At 38.5% G+C, this 16,540-nt stretch overlaps 1 protein-coding gene across 1 annotated transcript; it reads right to left on the minus strand.

The window, feature by feature from the left end:
- Positions 1-1,939: 1,939 nt before the first annotated feature.
- Positions 1,940-4,159, minus strand: LOC311289763 (uncharacterized protein). Its single transcript, XM_084408015.1, has 3 exons — positions 3,589-4,159; positions 2,194-2,244; positions 1,940-2,100 (listed from the first exon to the last, which is right to left on the minus strand). The coding sequence occupies exons 1-3, from the start codon at positions 4,127-4,129 to the stop codon at positions 1,955-1,957; spliced, it is 738 nt and encodes a 245-aa protein (XP_084264141.1). The 5' UTR covers positions 4,130-4,159; the 3' UTR covers positions 1,940-1,954.
- Positions 4,160-16,540: the final 12,381 nt, after the last annotated feature.

Genomic DNA, 16,540 nt, shown 5'->3' on the forward strand with positions numbered 1-16,540 from the left:
GAGGGCCAGTTTGTCATTTTGTACAAGGTACAGTGATGTACAACATCCAGTCACAAATCTTAATGCATTATGGTAGACAGTATCCAACAAAGACAAACATCGATCAGGCGCATTTCTATAGAGCAAATCACCGTAATCGAGTGCAGTGAGAAAGGTGGCAGCAACCAATCTCCTCCTGGTTTTCCAAGAAAAACAGGCTTTGTTTCTTAAATAAAATCCTATTTTTAATTTTAGCTTTTGTACCAGTTTATCAATGTGCAACTTAAAAGAGAGCTGATCATCGATTAACATACCCAAATATTTGTCTAATTTGACTTGTTCGATCTGCTCACCATGTATAGTAAAAATACTTGGAAGACTGTCCAAAGACTTCTTAGATTTTGAATAAAGCATAATCTTAGTTTTCTCAACATTCAAAACTAGTTTAAGCTGATACAGTTGTATCAGTATAATAGAGTACAAAATCTCTTTAACCCTTTATAACACCACCTCCTTTGCCACACAAAGGAAAATAAAATGCCACAATCTTTATTCTCTTGTTTATTTATGTAGGATTGAGAGATACAGATCAAGGATCAGTTACAAACTACACTTAAAAAGATATTATTTAACATTCTAGATTTAATACTTTATCAAAACACTTTTGAGTCACATGTGGTATTTATGGTTACATACAAAGTTACATTTATAGACATTTCAGACTTTTATACAGTAATCTATTGCACATTTCAAACACATTAGTCCTCATTAATACAGATTCATATGTCAAATATACTTCATGATTTCAATTAAATCACACACTAAAAGTTCAGTATTATTGGAATCACATTCTGCAAAGCTCCTGTTATCTTAAGGGAAACAGTAGGAAACCACTGAAAGAGTTGTGGTTATTCGGGCTCTCATATATCCTCCTGCCAGACCAAAGTCTCACATAGACAACATCTCCAACCTCCAGGATCAACACAACTCCATTAGAGGAGTTTAACGCATCCTTTTCCTGAGCATCATGTGCTGCAACCACACGCTCTCTATTCTTAACAATGGATATACTTGCTGCAGTTCCACCATGACCATAAACAGAGATTCTGAACATGTACGCTCCTTTCAGCGGTGCTGTGAAAATACCTAAATCAAATAACAAGAGATACAGAATCAGATGTTTCCTGTATGATCACTTAATTACCAAACACACTGTGTAATAGTTTTAAAGAGACGGTAGATCCTTTAATTCTCTTATGCTGGGTATACACCAAAAGATAATTGGGCTGATTTTGGGCCGATTTGCCCCTTCTGACTGCCGATTATCTTGATGGTTCTACAGATTATTTTATCAGATTTGTCCTTGGTGTGAGGTGTGTTAAGAGTGACTGAATCTGCTCGGAAGAACGTCAGAGCTGAACATGTTGAATAATTACAACCAGAAATCCTTAAGTGTTGAGGGAACCCCGAGGACAAACGTGCGCACGCTCTAGAGATTATCACGTGAAACGAAACAATATCCAATCAGAAAGCGAGATGATGGAAGACGGAAGCATAACAAACGCAGTCATGGCACAGCACAAAGTGAAATTGATGTGGACAGCAGAGATGGAGGGATGGTTTTTTTTTTTTTTTGTGAATTCTGTGAAAATCATTCCAAACACTAGCATCGCAATTTCTTCCTGCATATCATCCACCATGCTTATTCTGAAGTCTCGCGAGATTTCCACAGTCGAGACTCTGGTTGAAAATCTGTTTGTGTGATTTTCAGAGAAAATCACACACTATTGGAGCAAAATGGTTAAATCTAGGATTTTTTCTCCTCATGTTTGTGGTCTATCACATTTTGAAAATCTTATAAGATGAAAAAAATCTTTTGGTGTGTACCCAGCATTATACACATTACACAACTGCAGAGAGGTCTGAATGGAGCAGAAGGGTTTTCATTATTATAAACTGAGTTTTATGACTCATTTCATTGATAATTACCTGTAATTGGGTTGTAGGCGTTCCCTTTGTTTGTGAAGACGTTCATGTAGGTTAGTGTGATTTCAGTGGTAAAAGGACCAATATATCCACTGCTAGATTGCATCAGTGAAGCTGAAAAAGCTATTTCTCTGTCTGTTATTGAAAAACATAAGCAATATTGTTATATATTACTCTATTACACTGAGAATATATACACTGAATTTAACATCATTCAAGCAGTTTCACCTCTATTTTCCTTTCTCAACTCCACTTGACCCAGAGTAAGATTTGATATTTCTGTGAAGGAATCAGCGGCGGTTTCTTCATTAGGGCGATTGGGCGACGCACTACCAAAAGTGTGAAAGGGACTTTTTCAATCACAATCTCATTCAACCACAGAGTTACGCTAGCAGTCACTCACTGTTGTTCTGCCTCTGGATATAGTCCAATCAGCGCCAAGTCACGTTCTGTGGAGTACCGCCTCTTTTTGGGCGATTTCACTATGGCCGAAAATCGCCCAGAGTGTTCCCATAGACTTACATTCAAAGATTTTTTTTTTCGAACTGCAGGCACTGCAATGCATTCTCTATGGGTTCCGGGAGGGCTCGCACTAACGTGCTTTCGTCATCAAACGTAAACTTCACTTGTGCAGCGATTGGTTGAAACAAATATACCTCTAATAATATTTATCCATAAGCTGAAGTGACATCCAATAATTTCCTCAGTGCATAACTTACATTTCACGGACATATTCTCCATCTGTAAATGTTAGAAAGTCAATATTTCCAGCTTGTTGTCATGAGCTAAACTTCCGTGAACGAGCGCCGCCGCGTGCATGCGCGCCGAACAGACGGAGCGCAATAGAATAGGAGCGCAATTATTCTGACTAAAATATACATTAGCACTAAATTATAAATATATTTAGCTAAAATATTTGTTGTTGAATATTTGTTGTTGTTGGTGAACATAAATGTGCTAGAGATTTTCAAACCTACATGTGTATTTTTATGATATTAGCTTTGTTTTTATTTATTTTTATTTTAAGTTTAGTAAATTTAACTACTTCTTTAAAAAGCATTATTTTGTTTTTAGATTGTAATGTTGCAATGTTAGAATGTAATGTGATTTGACCCCTTTTTTGGATAGACTGCAGATAGACAGCAAGGTTTCACTATGTTTGTTTTTATAACCTTCAATATTGTTTGTAGGGATATTAAATAATTAAAAAATAAAATTAAATACAGTTTTTTTTTATTCAAATAGAAAAATAATAATTAAATACTCAGATTTACAAAAATTCAGATTTATTTGGCAATTGGCTATTTCCCAACCCTACCGGCTGAAGTTTTAGCTAAACTTTAGGCTAATGATAGCTACATTATCACTGTTAAATTGTTATTTAACAATTAGCCTACATTCAGTCCTGGATTAATAATTCAGTTTGTTGAGCCCCCCCAAATTTTTTTAGCACCAGCCGCCACTGGAAGGAATGATTCTGTTAAATGAAATTTACACTGTTTATTGTAATAGATAACAAGGTATACACTCAACTTTAAACTAACATTTACACTATGCAATGTATTTCATTTGTGATTCACTTTGAGGATCATTGATAAAAGAGTGAATGTTTTGTTGAGGTACCATCATTTTTCTTGTTCAGCTCTTCTAGGATAAACGTCTGTTGTTCACTCAGTCGCGTCTCTAAAGCTCTGATGTTTCCTTTCTGCTCTGCAACTGTGGCGGTCAGTTCTCTGTTGATGGTTTTCTGCTCTGTAACGGTGGCGGTCAGTTCTCTGATGTTCACTTTCTGCTCTGTAACGGTGGCGGTCAGTTCTCTGATGTTGGTTTTCTGCTCTGTAACGGTGGCGGTCAGTTCTCTGATGTTCACTTTCTGCTCTGTAACGGTGGCGGTCAGTTCTCTGATGTTCACTTTCTGCTCTGTAACGGTGGCGGTCAGTTCTCTCAGCGCTGCATGGATGTCAGTGAAGAACAGATGGTAGTTTTGTTGGCTGTCAGTTGAAGCTTCATCTCTCAAAGTGTCTGTTTGAGGTGGATTCTGTCTTCCGTCCTCAGATCTGAGCTGTTGACTGATCTCATTCTCATTGAGTCCTCCATCTACCTGATGCTGTACGACACACACAAAGGTTTCCAACAGCAGCAGTAAACATACTAAACCCTTCATTCTTCACTGATGTTTGTTTCCAGCTCTTGCTCTGTCATCCTCACAGCCTCTCGTGTTGCTTTTATAGTGTCCTGATTTACTGTCTTTTGTACTTTATCTATATCACTTCAGGTAGATCAAGTTAATTGTTAATCATAATCAAAGGGATGTTCTGGATTCACAACATTTGCAGCACTATGTTAATCAGAACAGAAAATAACTCTGATTCATCTCTCTCCCTTTAAAAAAATACAATTATATAGATCAGAGGTCGGCATCATTATAGCATGCAAAGGGATAATCTCAGAAACCTGTGGTCGTGTGAATGGATTGTCGGATCTCACACTTTAATAGTGTGATTGGACAGGCGTAATAAGACAGGCTCTGTGACTGTGAGGAATGATTACCTCAAAATGTACGTCCAGATGCAAGTTTGAGTGACTTTATTTAAATGAAATACATTAGCTATTGTCTCGTGCCAGTGATTATCCCGAATTCTGATATATTTCTGACCTCTGATATAGATGGTCAAATGACTCTTACCATTTATTTCCATTGTAAGTGCCTGACAATTAAAAAACTAAACTAAAGAACAAGTAGTTATTTCAGTGGTGATGTATATCATGCCGCAAATGTTGCTGATAGATTTCAACTTGTGTTGCATCCAAAAAATTAATTTAAATGTTATTATTCCTCTACATGCACCAGCATCATGTGTCAACAGATGTAACACTGAATAAATGCATACAACTTGTCAACTTAAATTTAATGACGTATTAAAACGTTAAATGTAATTATTAACCTGATTACAACTTGTCATGTAAAAGAATGCCCTAGATTTTGGGAAAGTGGATTTATGCACTATTTATAACATTGACATTGGTTTGTTTTACAGTAGAATAAAGTGAGCTGTTTTTATCTGTTAATAATTACTTTCTCATCTGTCAAGAGTGCGACCAATGTTACATTTATACATTTGGCAGATGATTTAATCCAAAGCATTTTATATTACAATTCAATTTCAATGTATTTGTTCATCACCTTTTATAATGTACATTGTTGCACAGCTTTACAAAACAGAAGAAAATATAAAGAGGACAATTTAAAGTGAGTAAATGACAGATTTTTCATTTTTGGGTGAACTATCCCTTTAAGTAGGGTGTTTTATGACACATCTGTACCATTTGCTTCAAAGGACAAATGTGACCCTGGATCACAAAACCTCATAAGTCGCACGGGTATATTTGTGGCAATAGCAATCAATACATTGTATGGGTCAAAATTTTCAGTTTTCATTTATGCCAAAAATCATTAGGGTCAGGGCTTGACATTAACACCCGCCAACCCGCCAAATGCGGGTGGATTTTGCTCGTGGCGGGTAACACAGTCACTCCAACTAGCCACTTTGGCGGGTTGAATAATTGTAGTCTTTTCAAAAGGCTTCTGAAATAATTGTGACACTACGACACTACAACTCCCATAAGTATTAGGGCTGTCAACGAATACTCTAAATTCTAATATATATATTCGAATAGTTTTAAAAAACAGAATTTCGAAGGTGAAAATTAATATTCGAATGTGGAAAAACGCCCGCGGTAACAGAGGCGCGGCTGTCTGCTTTGCGAGTGGGCGCGCTGCCTGAGGGGTCATTTTATTTAACGTTAAACAGAAACATTACTAAAGTGTAGGCTACTGTACTGACTGAATAGATATTGCATGAATAAGGTAGGTTAGATACAGCAGTTTCATGCACTGCAGGCTTCCACTGGTTTGATTATTTACCGTTTCATGTCAAGGAAAAGTTCCATGTTTACCACAGCACAGCTCGCTCGGAGCGTTCAATGTCGGTTATATATACTGTAAAACTTCAATTAATGTTAATAATATTTGTTTCAATCACTGTATGAAGCCTGCTATATAAGAGTCGCGACCTTAAATTGCTTGCACAAAACTCTTGATCAGCACTCAACATTTGCTTATTGTTGTTGTTCATTTAAACTGTTATGCACAGAGCGCGTGACGCCTCATTCATGCCGCAAGACCTCCAGACGCGCGTAAACGCGTCTTTACACTCGCGCCAGACGCTCTATTCGCGTTTGGTGCTGAGGGTGAGGGCGAGAGAGAGAAAGAGTGCCTGCGAGTGAGCGAGCGAGAGAGTGAGTGAGGTCTGCGGTCTTGGCCATTAGTTGATTTACTTGTTTTCGTGTAGGTAATACGTTGTCAAATATGTTTAAACTTAAATAAACTACCTATACAAGTAGTTATGTCTCTTTGTATTAATTTGTCCTGTTATTGACGTAATGCGCGTCATTGACATGCGCAACCAGATGTTCAAATAGTTCGAATATAAGCTATGTGGTTTTTTTAGAGGGAATATTCGAAGGTCATTTTTGAGCAATTTTGACAGCCCTAATGAGTATTGTCGCTAGTGACCGACAACAAAGAATCGAAGAGACAGCTAGCTGCCCTGCTGGAGTTATGTCGTATGCTGGTGGAGCAATGTGGCGACTAGTGATGGCCGGTTCGTGAACGAATCGTTCTTTTGAACCGGTTCTTTTTAGTGAACTGGTCGAACCAGTACACTAAATCGGACTGAATCGTTCGAAACAGTTCGCGTCTTGCGTCAGCGCTGATCCACAAGTTAAGTTACTCACTTTCGGACATGAGTCCTGACAGTCCCTTCGACTCAAAATAAACCAATATCCCGGAGTAGGCATATATGTTACTCCAGTAAATCCAACAGTTCACTGAACTGAGATATGTTGTGCTGAGAGAAGTGATGAGCACGAGCAGTTGATACTGAGCATGCGCGCACTGCCGAACGTACAGGTACAGCGGTTCTCGGATCACCAGTACAGAACTGTGAACTGTTTCTTTCGGACGCGTTCGATACGGAGAACCGATGAGCTGATGAGCTGAGCATGCGTGCAATTTTTTCAGAGGGACGAAATGCATGTTTCTTAAGTATTTTATTGAACATCAATAAGTGTAACAAAATAAAACATGTTAGAAACATGTTTATAACATAGGCTACTGCCTTTTCACTGTATTATTTTAAAGATTGGAAACAATGAATGGATTATAAAACTAAACATTTATTATTATACTAAAACATTATTTTCAGGAACAGATCATTTAATTTCTAAGTAAGGTGATATACGTTTTTGACGTAGCCTAAACTCTTTCCAAGGTTTTAAAGGGTGCAAATGTTTATGTGTTAATCAAAACATAACGTATTAAACATACTGGAGACATGCATCGAGTTTTTAGTTTTGTCGACTGATTTAGCCTAGTAAGGTTTCAGTAGTTTCAGCTCACACACAGGCATGCTACGGTTCTCGAGTCAAGAACTGGTTGTTGCAGCAGTTCTCGGATCACCAGCACAGAACCGAGAACTGTTTCTTTCGGACACGTTCGATACGGAGAACCGATGAGCTGGAGAGACTGCGCATGCGTGATCGCACCGTCTCTGAACCGAACTTTCTTTTGGCCAACTGATGCTGTGTTTATATACTGTCTGTGCTGTGCTGTTACATGAGCACGGGTGAACCAATGACTTGAATGAGGGGCCGAATTCTGCGAAATGTAAGTTTATTTAATTGCAAATAAAATAAAAATGATGAAGACCAGTTTATTCACTTTAAGACATGTAAAACATCCGCGTTTGCGCATTGCCTTAGGCCTACTACAGGGTTCATTTTCAAAACGTAAATGTAAGAAACCTATCCAAGATGATTATGACGATGAGTACTGAAGTTATGATTACAAATGCCTTTATTTGAATGTATATTTATACGCCGGGATGATAGAATTGACGTCATTACGTGATGACGTAAAAGAACTGGTGAACCGTTTTTTTGAACCGGTTCATTGAAACGAACTGTCCGAAAGAACCGGTTCGCGGAAAAGAACCGGACTTCCCATCACTAGTGGCGACATATCATAGGCTACATAATAGCCTACATGGTTTTATTTTAAAAAAGGAGCTTTACACACAACCTTATCAGAGCTAATGATAATGACCTGTATTGTTATATATTTATGTAGTCTTTATTTTGGTGTGTACAGTGGTTTTACATTTAAAAGGGTTGTAAATCAAGTTCAAGTAAATTTTAGCACGCCATAGTCAACTTTTATCAGGTAATTTCACAACAACAAAAATGTGGCTAGTTAAAATGCTGTGTGGCTAGTAACTTTGGAAAACCACTAGCCACATTGGCTAGTGAGCAAAAAAGTTAATGTCAAGCCCTGATTAGGGTATTAAGTAAAGATCATGTTCCATGAAGATATTTTGTACATTTCCTCCAAAAAACATTTATTTTTGTGAGTGAATGCAGCAAAATCGTGAATATAAATGGATAATTTTAAAGGCGATTTTCTCAATGTTTCAAATTTTTTTTGCACCCAGATCAGATTCCAGAAGTTCAAATAGTTCCTATCCTAGCAAACCATACATCAATGGAAGGCTTAAATCTCAATTTCAGTGACTGGTTTTGTAGTCCAGGGTCACAAATGTGCTTTCCACTATTTATCTATTAGTATTTTCTAACATGCAAGTATGTCATGTTTAGTCTCATCAGACAGCTTATAAACTGAATTGAATTGTGGTTAAATCTATATTAAAGTATCCAAATGTACAATCTAGGTGCTATTGTTGCTCTCCTCTCTCACTGAATCCATTTAGGGTCAGATCGTTCCGTCAGGGTTAAGCTTGTCCTGTAATGCTGTCACAGCACTGTGCAACCACATTGTTGCACTACTCTACCAAACAGCCCACTATTCACAACTTGGCATTAGTGCAGTTTCTCCAGTTCACAGCTGTTCTGAAACAGAGCAGAGCTGGCACAAACCTAGAACAATGGTAATTTTAAATTAATTTGCTTATAAAGAATTATAAAAAAAATTCAACTACTTGAAATGCAATAAACTAATAAATACAATAAGTATTATTTGAGTTTCATTTTTTATTAGCTTAGGATACATACTTTTTCTAGATGATTAGTCAGTAACAGCATTTCTGTGGACAGTGATCATTATTCAGGAATTGACTGCTGTATACTGTAATCTAGTATTCAAAATTTTGCTGTATTAATATTAACATGGCCCCTGTGTATTTTCTAGGGCGGGGGTACTCAATAGGCGGACCACGGTCCGGATCCGGACCCAGACGCAATACAATTTGGACCGAAGCCAAAATCAACATTATAATTTAGTCATGATCTGAGGTAAGGGCCAGAAAAATCATACAACTGCAATCATCATACCAAGCAACATGCAGTGTAATAGTTAGATCAGCCACCCAACAAGAGCGTGCAACTGAAGCCTCATTAAGAGTGGCATGGGTCTTAGGAAAGCACAAGAAACCATTCTCTGACTCGGAGATTGTGAAGGAATGCATGAATGAAATAGCAATTGCCCTGTTTGAGGGAACTCAAAAAGATGAAATAATACAAAAAATAAACCAAATATCTTTGTCTGACTCCACTGCTGTAAAGCGAACTGAAGTCATTGCTGATGATTTGCTTGACCAAATGAAGTCTGCAATAAAAAAGGCTAAATGCATTTCAGTGGCTTTGGATGAATCCACAGACAACACAGACAACGCACAACTTCTGGTGTTTGTCAGATTTTTTGATGAAGAGAAGAGAGAATTCTGTGAAGATGTGTTAGGCCTCACAGCCCTCCATGGACACACAAGAGGGGATGGTATTTATGAAGCACTGATGCAGATGTTGACAGACAGAGAGATAGATCTGAAGCAAGTTATTTCCATTGCTACTGATGGAGCTCCATGTATGACTGGAAGAGAGAGGGGATTAGTGGCACGTTTGAGAGCTCATCACCCTGACCTCATTGCATATCATTGCATAATCCATCAGATGGTTTTGTGTGCCAGTCTTGGAGAAAAGTATGCAGAGGTCATGACAACAGTAATGAGACTTGTGAACTTTTTGAGGGCATCATCTGCTCTGCAGCATCGCTTGTTGCGCTCATTCCTAACAAAGGTGAATGCCAAATTTGATGATTTGCTCCTCCACAACAATGTCCGGTGGCTTAGTAAAGGCAAGGTACTGGAGCGCTTTTGGACATTACGGAAAGATTTGGAAACCTTTCTGTTGGATCAGAAGAGTGCAAAAGCAAAACAATTTGTGGAATTCATGAAGAATGAAGAAAAAATGGAAATTGTTGCATTTCTATCTGACATCACCTCCCATCTCAATGATCTGAACATGAAGCTCCAGGGCAAAAATAACACAGTGTGTAACCTCACATCAGCTGTCTGTGCCTTTCAGAAGAAACTGGAGCTGTTCAAGTGTGACTTACAGCAGGACCTGCTTCACTTCCCAAAGCTTCTGAATCAAACAGCAGGAAAACATCATCATCACAATCATGCTGAATTCCTGGACAAGCTGATTTAAAATTTCCAAACTCGCTTTGGAGATTTCCCTGTGGGAAAACAAGTCTTACTATGCATGGAAAATCCATTCCTTGTTAAAAACATTGCAGAATTTTCAACTGAAGCCCTGAAAATCTGCCCATGGGCTAGTGCTGCTTCTCTTCAATCAGAGCTAATTGAGCTTCAGGAAAACCTTGCACTGCAGGAGTCTCTCTGTGACCCTACCACCTTCTGGACTAAGATGGTCGCTGCAGCAGGTGTTCCTTCCTTGCAGAAGATGGCCCTTCAAATTCTCACCATGTTTCCCTCAACATACTGTTGTGAGTCTGCCTTTTCAACCATGAATATGGTGAAAAACAAATACAGAAGCACCCTCAGTAATGAACACTTACATCAGTGCCTCCGCTTGGCCCTCACACCTTTTATGCCCAAGTTTAAAGAACTGGTGGCACAAAAAAGGTGTCACTTTTCACACTAATAAGGCCAGACCACATCACCTTTTGTACATAGTTTGAACGTTTTGGGGGATTTACCACCTTTTTTGTTGGAGTTCTGTTTTTGGATTTTGAGCCATCACTGTTCCGGACCCTGGACGTAAGGGAAATTTGGTAAGTGGACCTTTTAGGTTTCTAATTGAGTACCCCTGTTCTAGGGAGTGAAGCCAGGTCCTGTCAAAAGAATGGTGGCTCTGTCTGCAAGTGCCAAAGAGAGGAAGCTTTCCGAGGGTTTAAGGTACAACACAACAATTTCATACTAAAGATGAATATAGTTTAAAATGAAAAATATGAAACATTAGACAGACTAAAAACTAGGAAATTTACTTTTTGCTTAATACATTTATCTTTTAATTTCATTTCATGAGTACCCTTTACAAGGGTGTCGGTGCCTGAGCTCTCAGTCCTCCAAGCAGCAGAGGCATAAGGACTTTGCCAGTGCTGTAGCTCCTTCAGTCACCACTATCAGGATGTCACATGAGGATTCTTTGGTGGATTCTGCCTTTGGTAAAGTTCAGTATGGAAGTGTGCTGTCATACCAGCAGCCAGCAGCAACAGCATGCAACATTACTCACCATCAAAATAGCGAACATGGACAACCACCCATGAGGTCACTGGCAGTAACATTGGATATGGCTCACAAGATAGAGCATGCCACCAAAGAACAGAGTGCATCAACATGCTTAGCACTCGGTCCGAAAACCCCAGGTAACAGTGTCACATTTTAGGGAGGTTTGTCATGTGTGTGGACAGAACTCAGCTGAAAGAATCTACAAGGGAACTTGCCAGACAGCAGACATGAAGAGAGACCTTGAAATGGAATCTTCTGCAGTTGTGGAATACTGTCAGCTGAGAGAAGTAAACTACCACACTTGTGGATTCTTAATTCACCCTGATGAACCTTCTGGGGGCCTCTCCTTATGGGATTATTTTTTACCCTAAAGAGCACCATGTTCTTTAAATTAAATAAATTCAATTCAATTCAATCAAATAAATGTACACAGACAAAATAAGTAAGTGATGTTCACATATATTGGCTATGAGCCAATGGTATAATGGCTATACCATTAAAGAGTGTGTATTTTAATATTTTCTGCTTGGCTCATTTATTTCCATTGTAAGTGCCTGACAAAGTTTTTTAAACTAAAGAACGAGACAGTTATTTCTGTGGTGGCTGATATCATGCCACAAATGTAGCAGATAGATTTCAACTTGTGTTGAATCCACAAAACTAATTTAAATGTTATTTTTCCTCCACATGCAACAACATCCTGTGTCAACAGATGTAAAACTGAATAAATGCACAGAACTCGTCAACTTGAATTTAATGACGTAAAAATAGGTTAAATGTAATTATTAACCTGATTTACAACTTTTCATGTAAAAGCATGTCCTAGATTTTGGGAAAGTGGATTTATGCTCTAATGATAACATTGATATTGGCTTGTTTTACAGTACCATAAAGTGAGCTGTGTTTTTACCTTTGTTAATTATTACTTTCTCATAGGTTCTGTCAGAGTGCGACTGGTTTTAGTGTTGGTATTCCGATCATGTTTAGCAATGATTTGCTCAGGGTATAAGAAGGAAAGGTAACTGTTGATCTGTTTAATCCTGCCACTTTTGTACATCGGTGCATAACCTCATACTACAAGAAAGGCTTTTACAGCCTCTCCTTCACAGTTATGTTTCTCTATAGAGTATATTTTTCCATTCTACTGTCTGTATATTTAAACATGTAGCTTAATAAATAACTTTCCCTGCTTTAAAGGCTTTGAGAATATTTCCTTTTACCACTGATAATGTTGAAAACTAAAGTGATTGTAACTTTCGTTATCCTAGCGTTAAGGGTAAAACCTATATTTTCCTGTCAAGTCACCTTTATTTATATAGCGCTTTTTACAATACAGATTGTTTCAAAGCATCTTTACAGTGATAACAGGAAAATAGTGCAACAAAGTTTGTTTCGGCTGTACAGAAAAAAGTGTCATTGTACAGCTTAATAAGTTCAGTGTTGATTCATTTCCATAGTAAAAATCATTAGTTATTAATTTAGTTAATTTATCTCTACGGCAGCTCTAGAGAAAACAGTGATGTCATCGTCCAGCTCGGTTCAGTTCTCATATAATGTTGTTGAAGCAATAATAGGTGTAACTAAGCAAACCAGTGGCAAGGAACCAAAACTCCAGGTGACAGAATGGACAAAAAAAAAAAAACTTGGGAGAAATCAGGCTCAGTTGGGGGTCAGTTCTCCTTTGGCCAACAAACAAACTGTGTATGATTATGATTCAGGTGACATCAGAAGATCCAGAAGATGGGAATTGAAACATTCAAAGTATTTAATCCAGTTCCATCTAGCTTAAGATCGGAGTCCGTGAGACCGTAGGGTGTCCCATTTGTCATTTAGTCGATATGCGCCCTCGATGCGCACTTGCCGAGCCTGCACTGATGTGAGCTCCACAGCAGACTTCTTCCTGACAGTCAAAGCAGCGTTACGTCACGAAAGTGCGAACTCGTAGGAAGACCGCGACTGCTCAGGGTTCCATTTGGGACAGGACCATAGCAGGTCGGCTGACTCGATTTCCTTCTCATACATTCCCATAGTGTCACAGTGCATTTCCTTGTTGAAGCCCAGTGTCCATTGACTTCAATGGGGCAGCTTAGAACAGTTTTTTTCAGTGCTTCGAAACTCGACGGTCATTGGATAAATGCTGCGATTATGTCCCGCCCGCGGACGCTCAGCGTCTCTGGGGTTAATGAGGAGTGGGCTAGCCTGGACTCCGGGCTTCTGCGTGATGATTGGAGGGTCTGTCGAAAGACTGCATCTCCTCTTGATTGACAGCGATTTTGTACTATAAAAAGTCGCTGACGCTGAAACTATTCAAGCTCAGTCCCATCGCGGATTTTGTAAGTGTAGTCGAAAGACAAACTTCGGAAACTTTAAAACTTCAAACTTCAAAACTTCAAACTACCTATTTCTTGGTATTTGCTTGGCTAAATTGCTAGCCAATTTTCATCATACATTTTTCACAATTATACACCACATTCCTTGTTTCAGTTTAACCTAATTCCCACATTTCCTCCTTCGAGTTTAATATCTATTTTTTAGATCGTTTGTTCATTCATTCATTCGTTCATTCATACAGTAGGCTAGGCTAGTCGTAGGGGTGAACTAGCCAGCTAGCAAACTGCACATGATGGCAGACAGTGCTAATATAAGCCGCTTTCTGACCGGAGGAACCTTTTCACAGTTCCTAGAACTATTGGCTAAAGTACCCGGATGCCGGCGTGTTCGCACCGCAGGAACTAGGAGCGATTTTAGTTCTAGGAACTCCATTTGTAGGAACTAATTTGGGTCCTACTTCAGAGTAGGGTCTAAACCAGCACTATAGGAACTATCCGTGACGTTAGTGTACGCTGATTGACCGAACGCACGCGGAACACCAGCACCAGCCATTTTTAAAACAGCTAGAATGTAAACACACAGATTATAGCCTATATTTACTCCATAAACTAACTATTAGGGCTGTCCCCGACTATGGATTTTCATAGTCGAATCAGAATCGTCATGTCTTGCCTATAGTCGACTAATAGTCGAATCATGTGTATGGGGGCGGGGCTTTAACGTTTCAAAGCCGCGATGTACAGAAAATCACACAAAGATATAGAAGAAAATGTATAAAAACATTTTGGATCAATAAAACTAAGAAATAACATAACTCCAGAAAGGCCACACTGCAGACAGGATTTGCATTTCACATGCAAATCAAATTAAATCGGCTAAATTACCTGTGCGAGCAGGCCAGCCTACAGCACAACATCGATGCACCGAAAAAATAAACAATTAATTTACTAAAATTAAATTAGAACAGAATAGGCCTATACCTTTCTAATAAATAAAAAATACAAAACGAAATAAATTAGAATCAAGTCACAAGATGAGGAGCAAATGTGTGCAAAATGCCTAAAGTGCAGGGGAACATATATTCAAAACACAAGCCATAAATAGTTAGATTAGATAACCCTGACAGATTAATAAATAAAATAAAATAAAGAAATTATTAAAATAACGATAGTAGCCAGAATTTTCTACTTTGTCTTTTTAACTGCAGAAACAACAATAAATGCTAAACTGGAGGCAGTCTTTTTAGCTAAAAATGTTCACAGCATCCAAAAATCAAATTAGAACCGGCTGAAAAGTTTTGAAATCACTTGTACCCTACCTGATTGCGAGAACAAATCCAGCCTTTCACTCTGTCTGTCCGTTGGAGTCTTTTCAAATTGTGCGCGCGGATAAAATACATTCTAACGTGAAACCCAGTCAATGCGTGAAACATGTTAACGTTGGCCGGCAGAAGTGCGATAATGGTTTTCCTGATGCTAAATCCAGCCTTGGAGAATATCCTTTCTGATGGTGTACATCCTCACTTTAGATTTTCTTATCCCAGACATTGTTAAAGATTTAAATCCTTGCCGCGAAGACGCTCCTCTGTCGGTCACGGATCGAAAGTGAAACTTAAATCTGTCACGGGGTGTTTGGATTTATTCACGCACGTTAAAAAATATTTATTAAAAGCTTCTTTCTTTGCACATTTGCATATACAGCATTATCATAATAGGCTGAATATTAACGTATTGACATAAAAGCTAGTTCTATGAGAAATTGAGCGCCCTCATATAGCCAAAGTGGCATGATCCTCGTTTCATAACACCTCTGCGAAGATTCGACCATGAGATCGGTAGTCGAATCAGGCTCCTCCTATCGAAGCATCGAATCTTCGACTATTCGGGGTCACCCCTACTAACTATACAAACATGGAAAACAGTGATAGATGGGTCTCTAAACCTTTATGCTGAAGAGAAAATCCAACACAACTTTGAGGGGACCAAGCCAAACATGATTATGTTTATCTGCCCAGCTAGCAACACTGGACATCAACCACACGGCATTGGCTAATAACCTTTTTTCATATACTGTCTACTTTCTATAACAGTTCTATCTAATAAGATATTAAACAGTACTGTTAGACAGATCGCTAACTAATAAACTCAGAGAATGCGAGCATTGTTTGCACTGGCGTTCTCAGCGCCGCCAAAATAAAGGTGGGTCGCGCCGTCAAAATAAAAGTCACCGTGCTTGCATCACTCCCTTACCCCTCCTACCAGTTCCTATGGCCACTTGGCTAGTGCGAACGCAAACAGCAAAACCGAGTTTGGGGGAGAGTAGTTCTTAGAACTGTTTAGAAGTGGACAGTTCCTAGAACTAAGTTCCTAGAACTACTTGGTCGGAAAGTGGCTATTGTCGACCTGATTTCTATTTTTTTTATTTATCAGCAACCAAAAAAAATTAACAAAAACTATAATAAAATATATTATTTATAAATGAATTAATAAAACTGTTTATGTATGTATATATATATATATATATATATCGTCGCTGTCAGATGAAAACCGCGTATGTCCATTTTGCCGATTTTGAGATTTTTCGACGGATAGAATGTCCAGGTTAATTTCCGTATACAGTATGCTTCACATATCTAAATG

Source organism: Rutilus rutilus (genome assembly GCF_951802725.1).
Source record: "Rutilus rutilus genome assembly, chromosome: 4".
In the NCBI taxonomy this organism is placed as follows: domain Eukaryota; kingdom Metazoa; phylum Chordata; class Actinopteri; order Cypriniformes; family Leuciscidae; genus Rutilus; species Rutilus rutilus.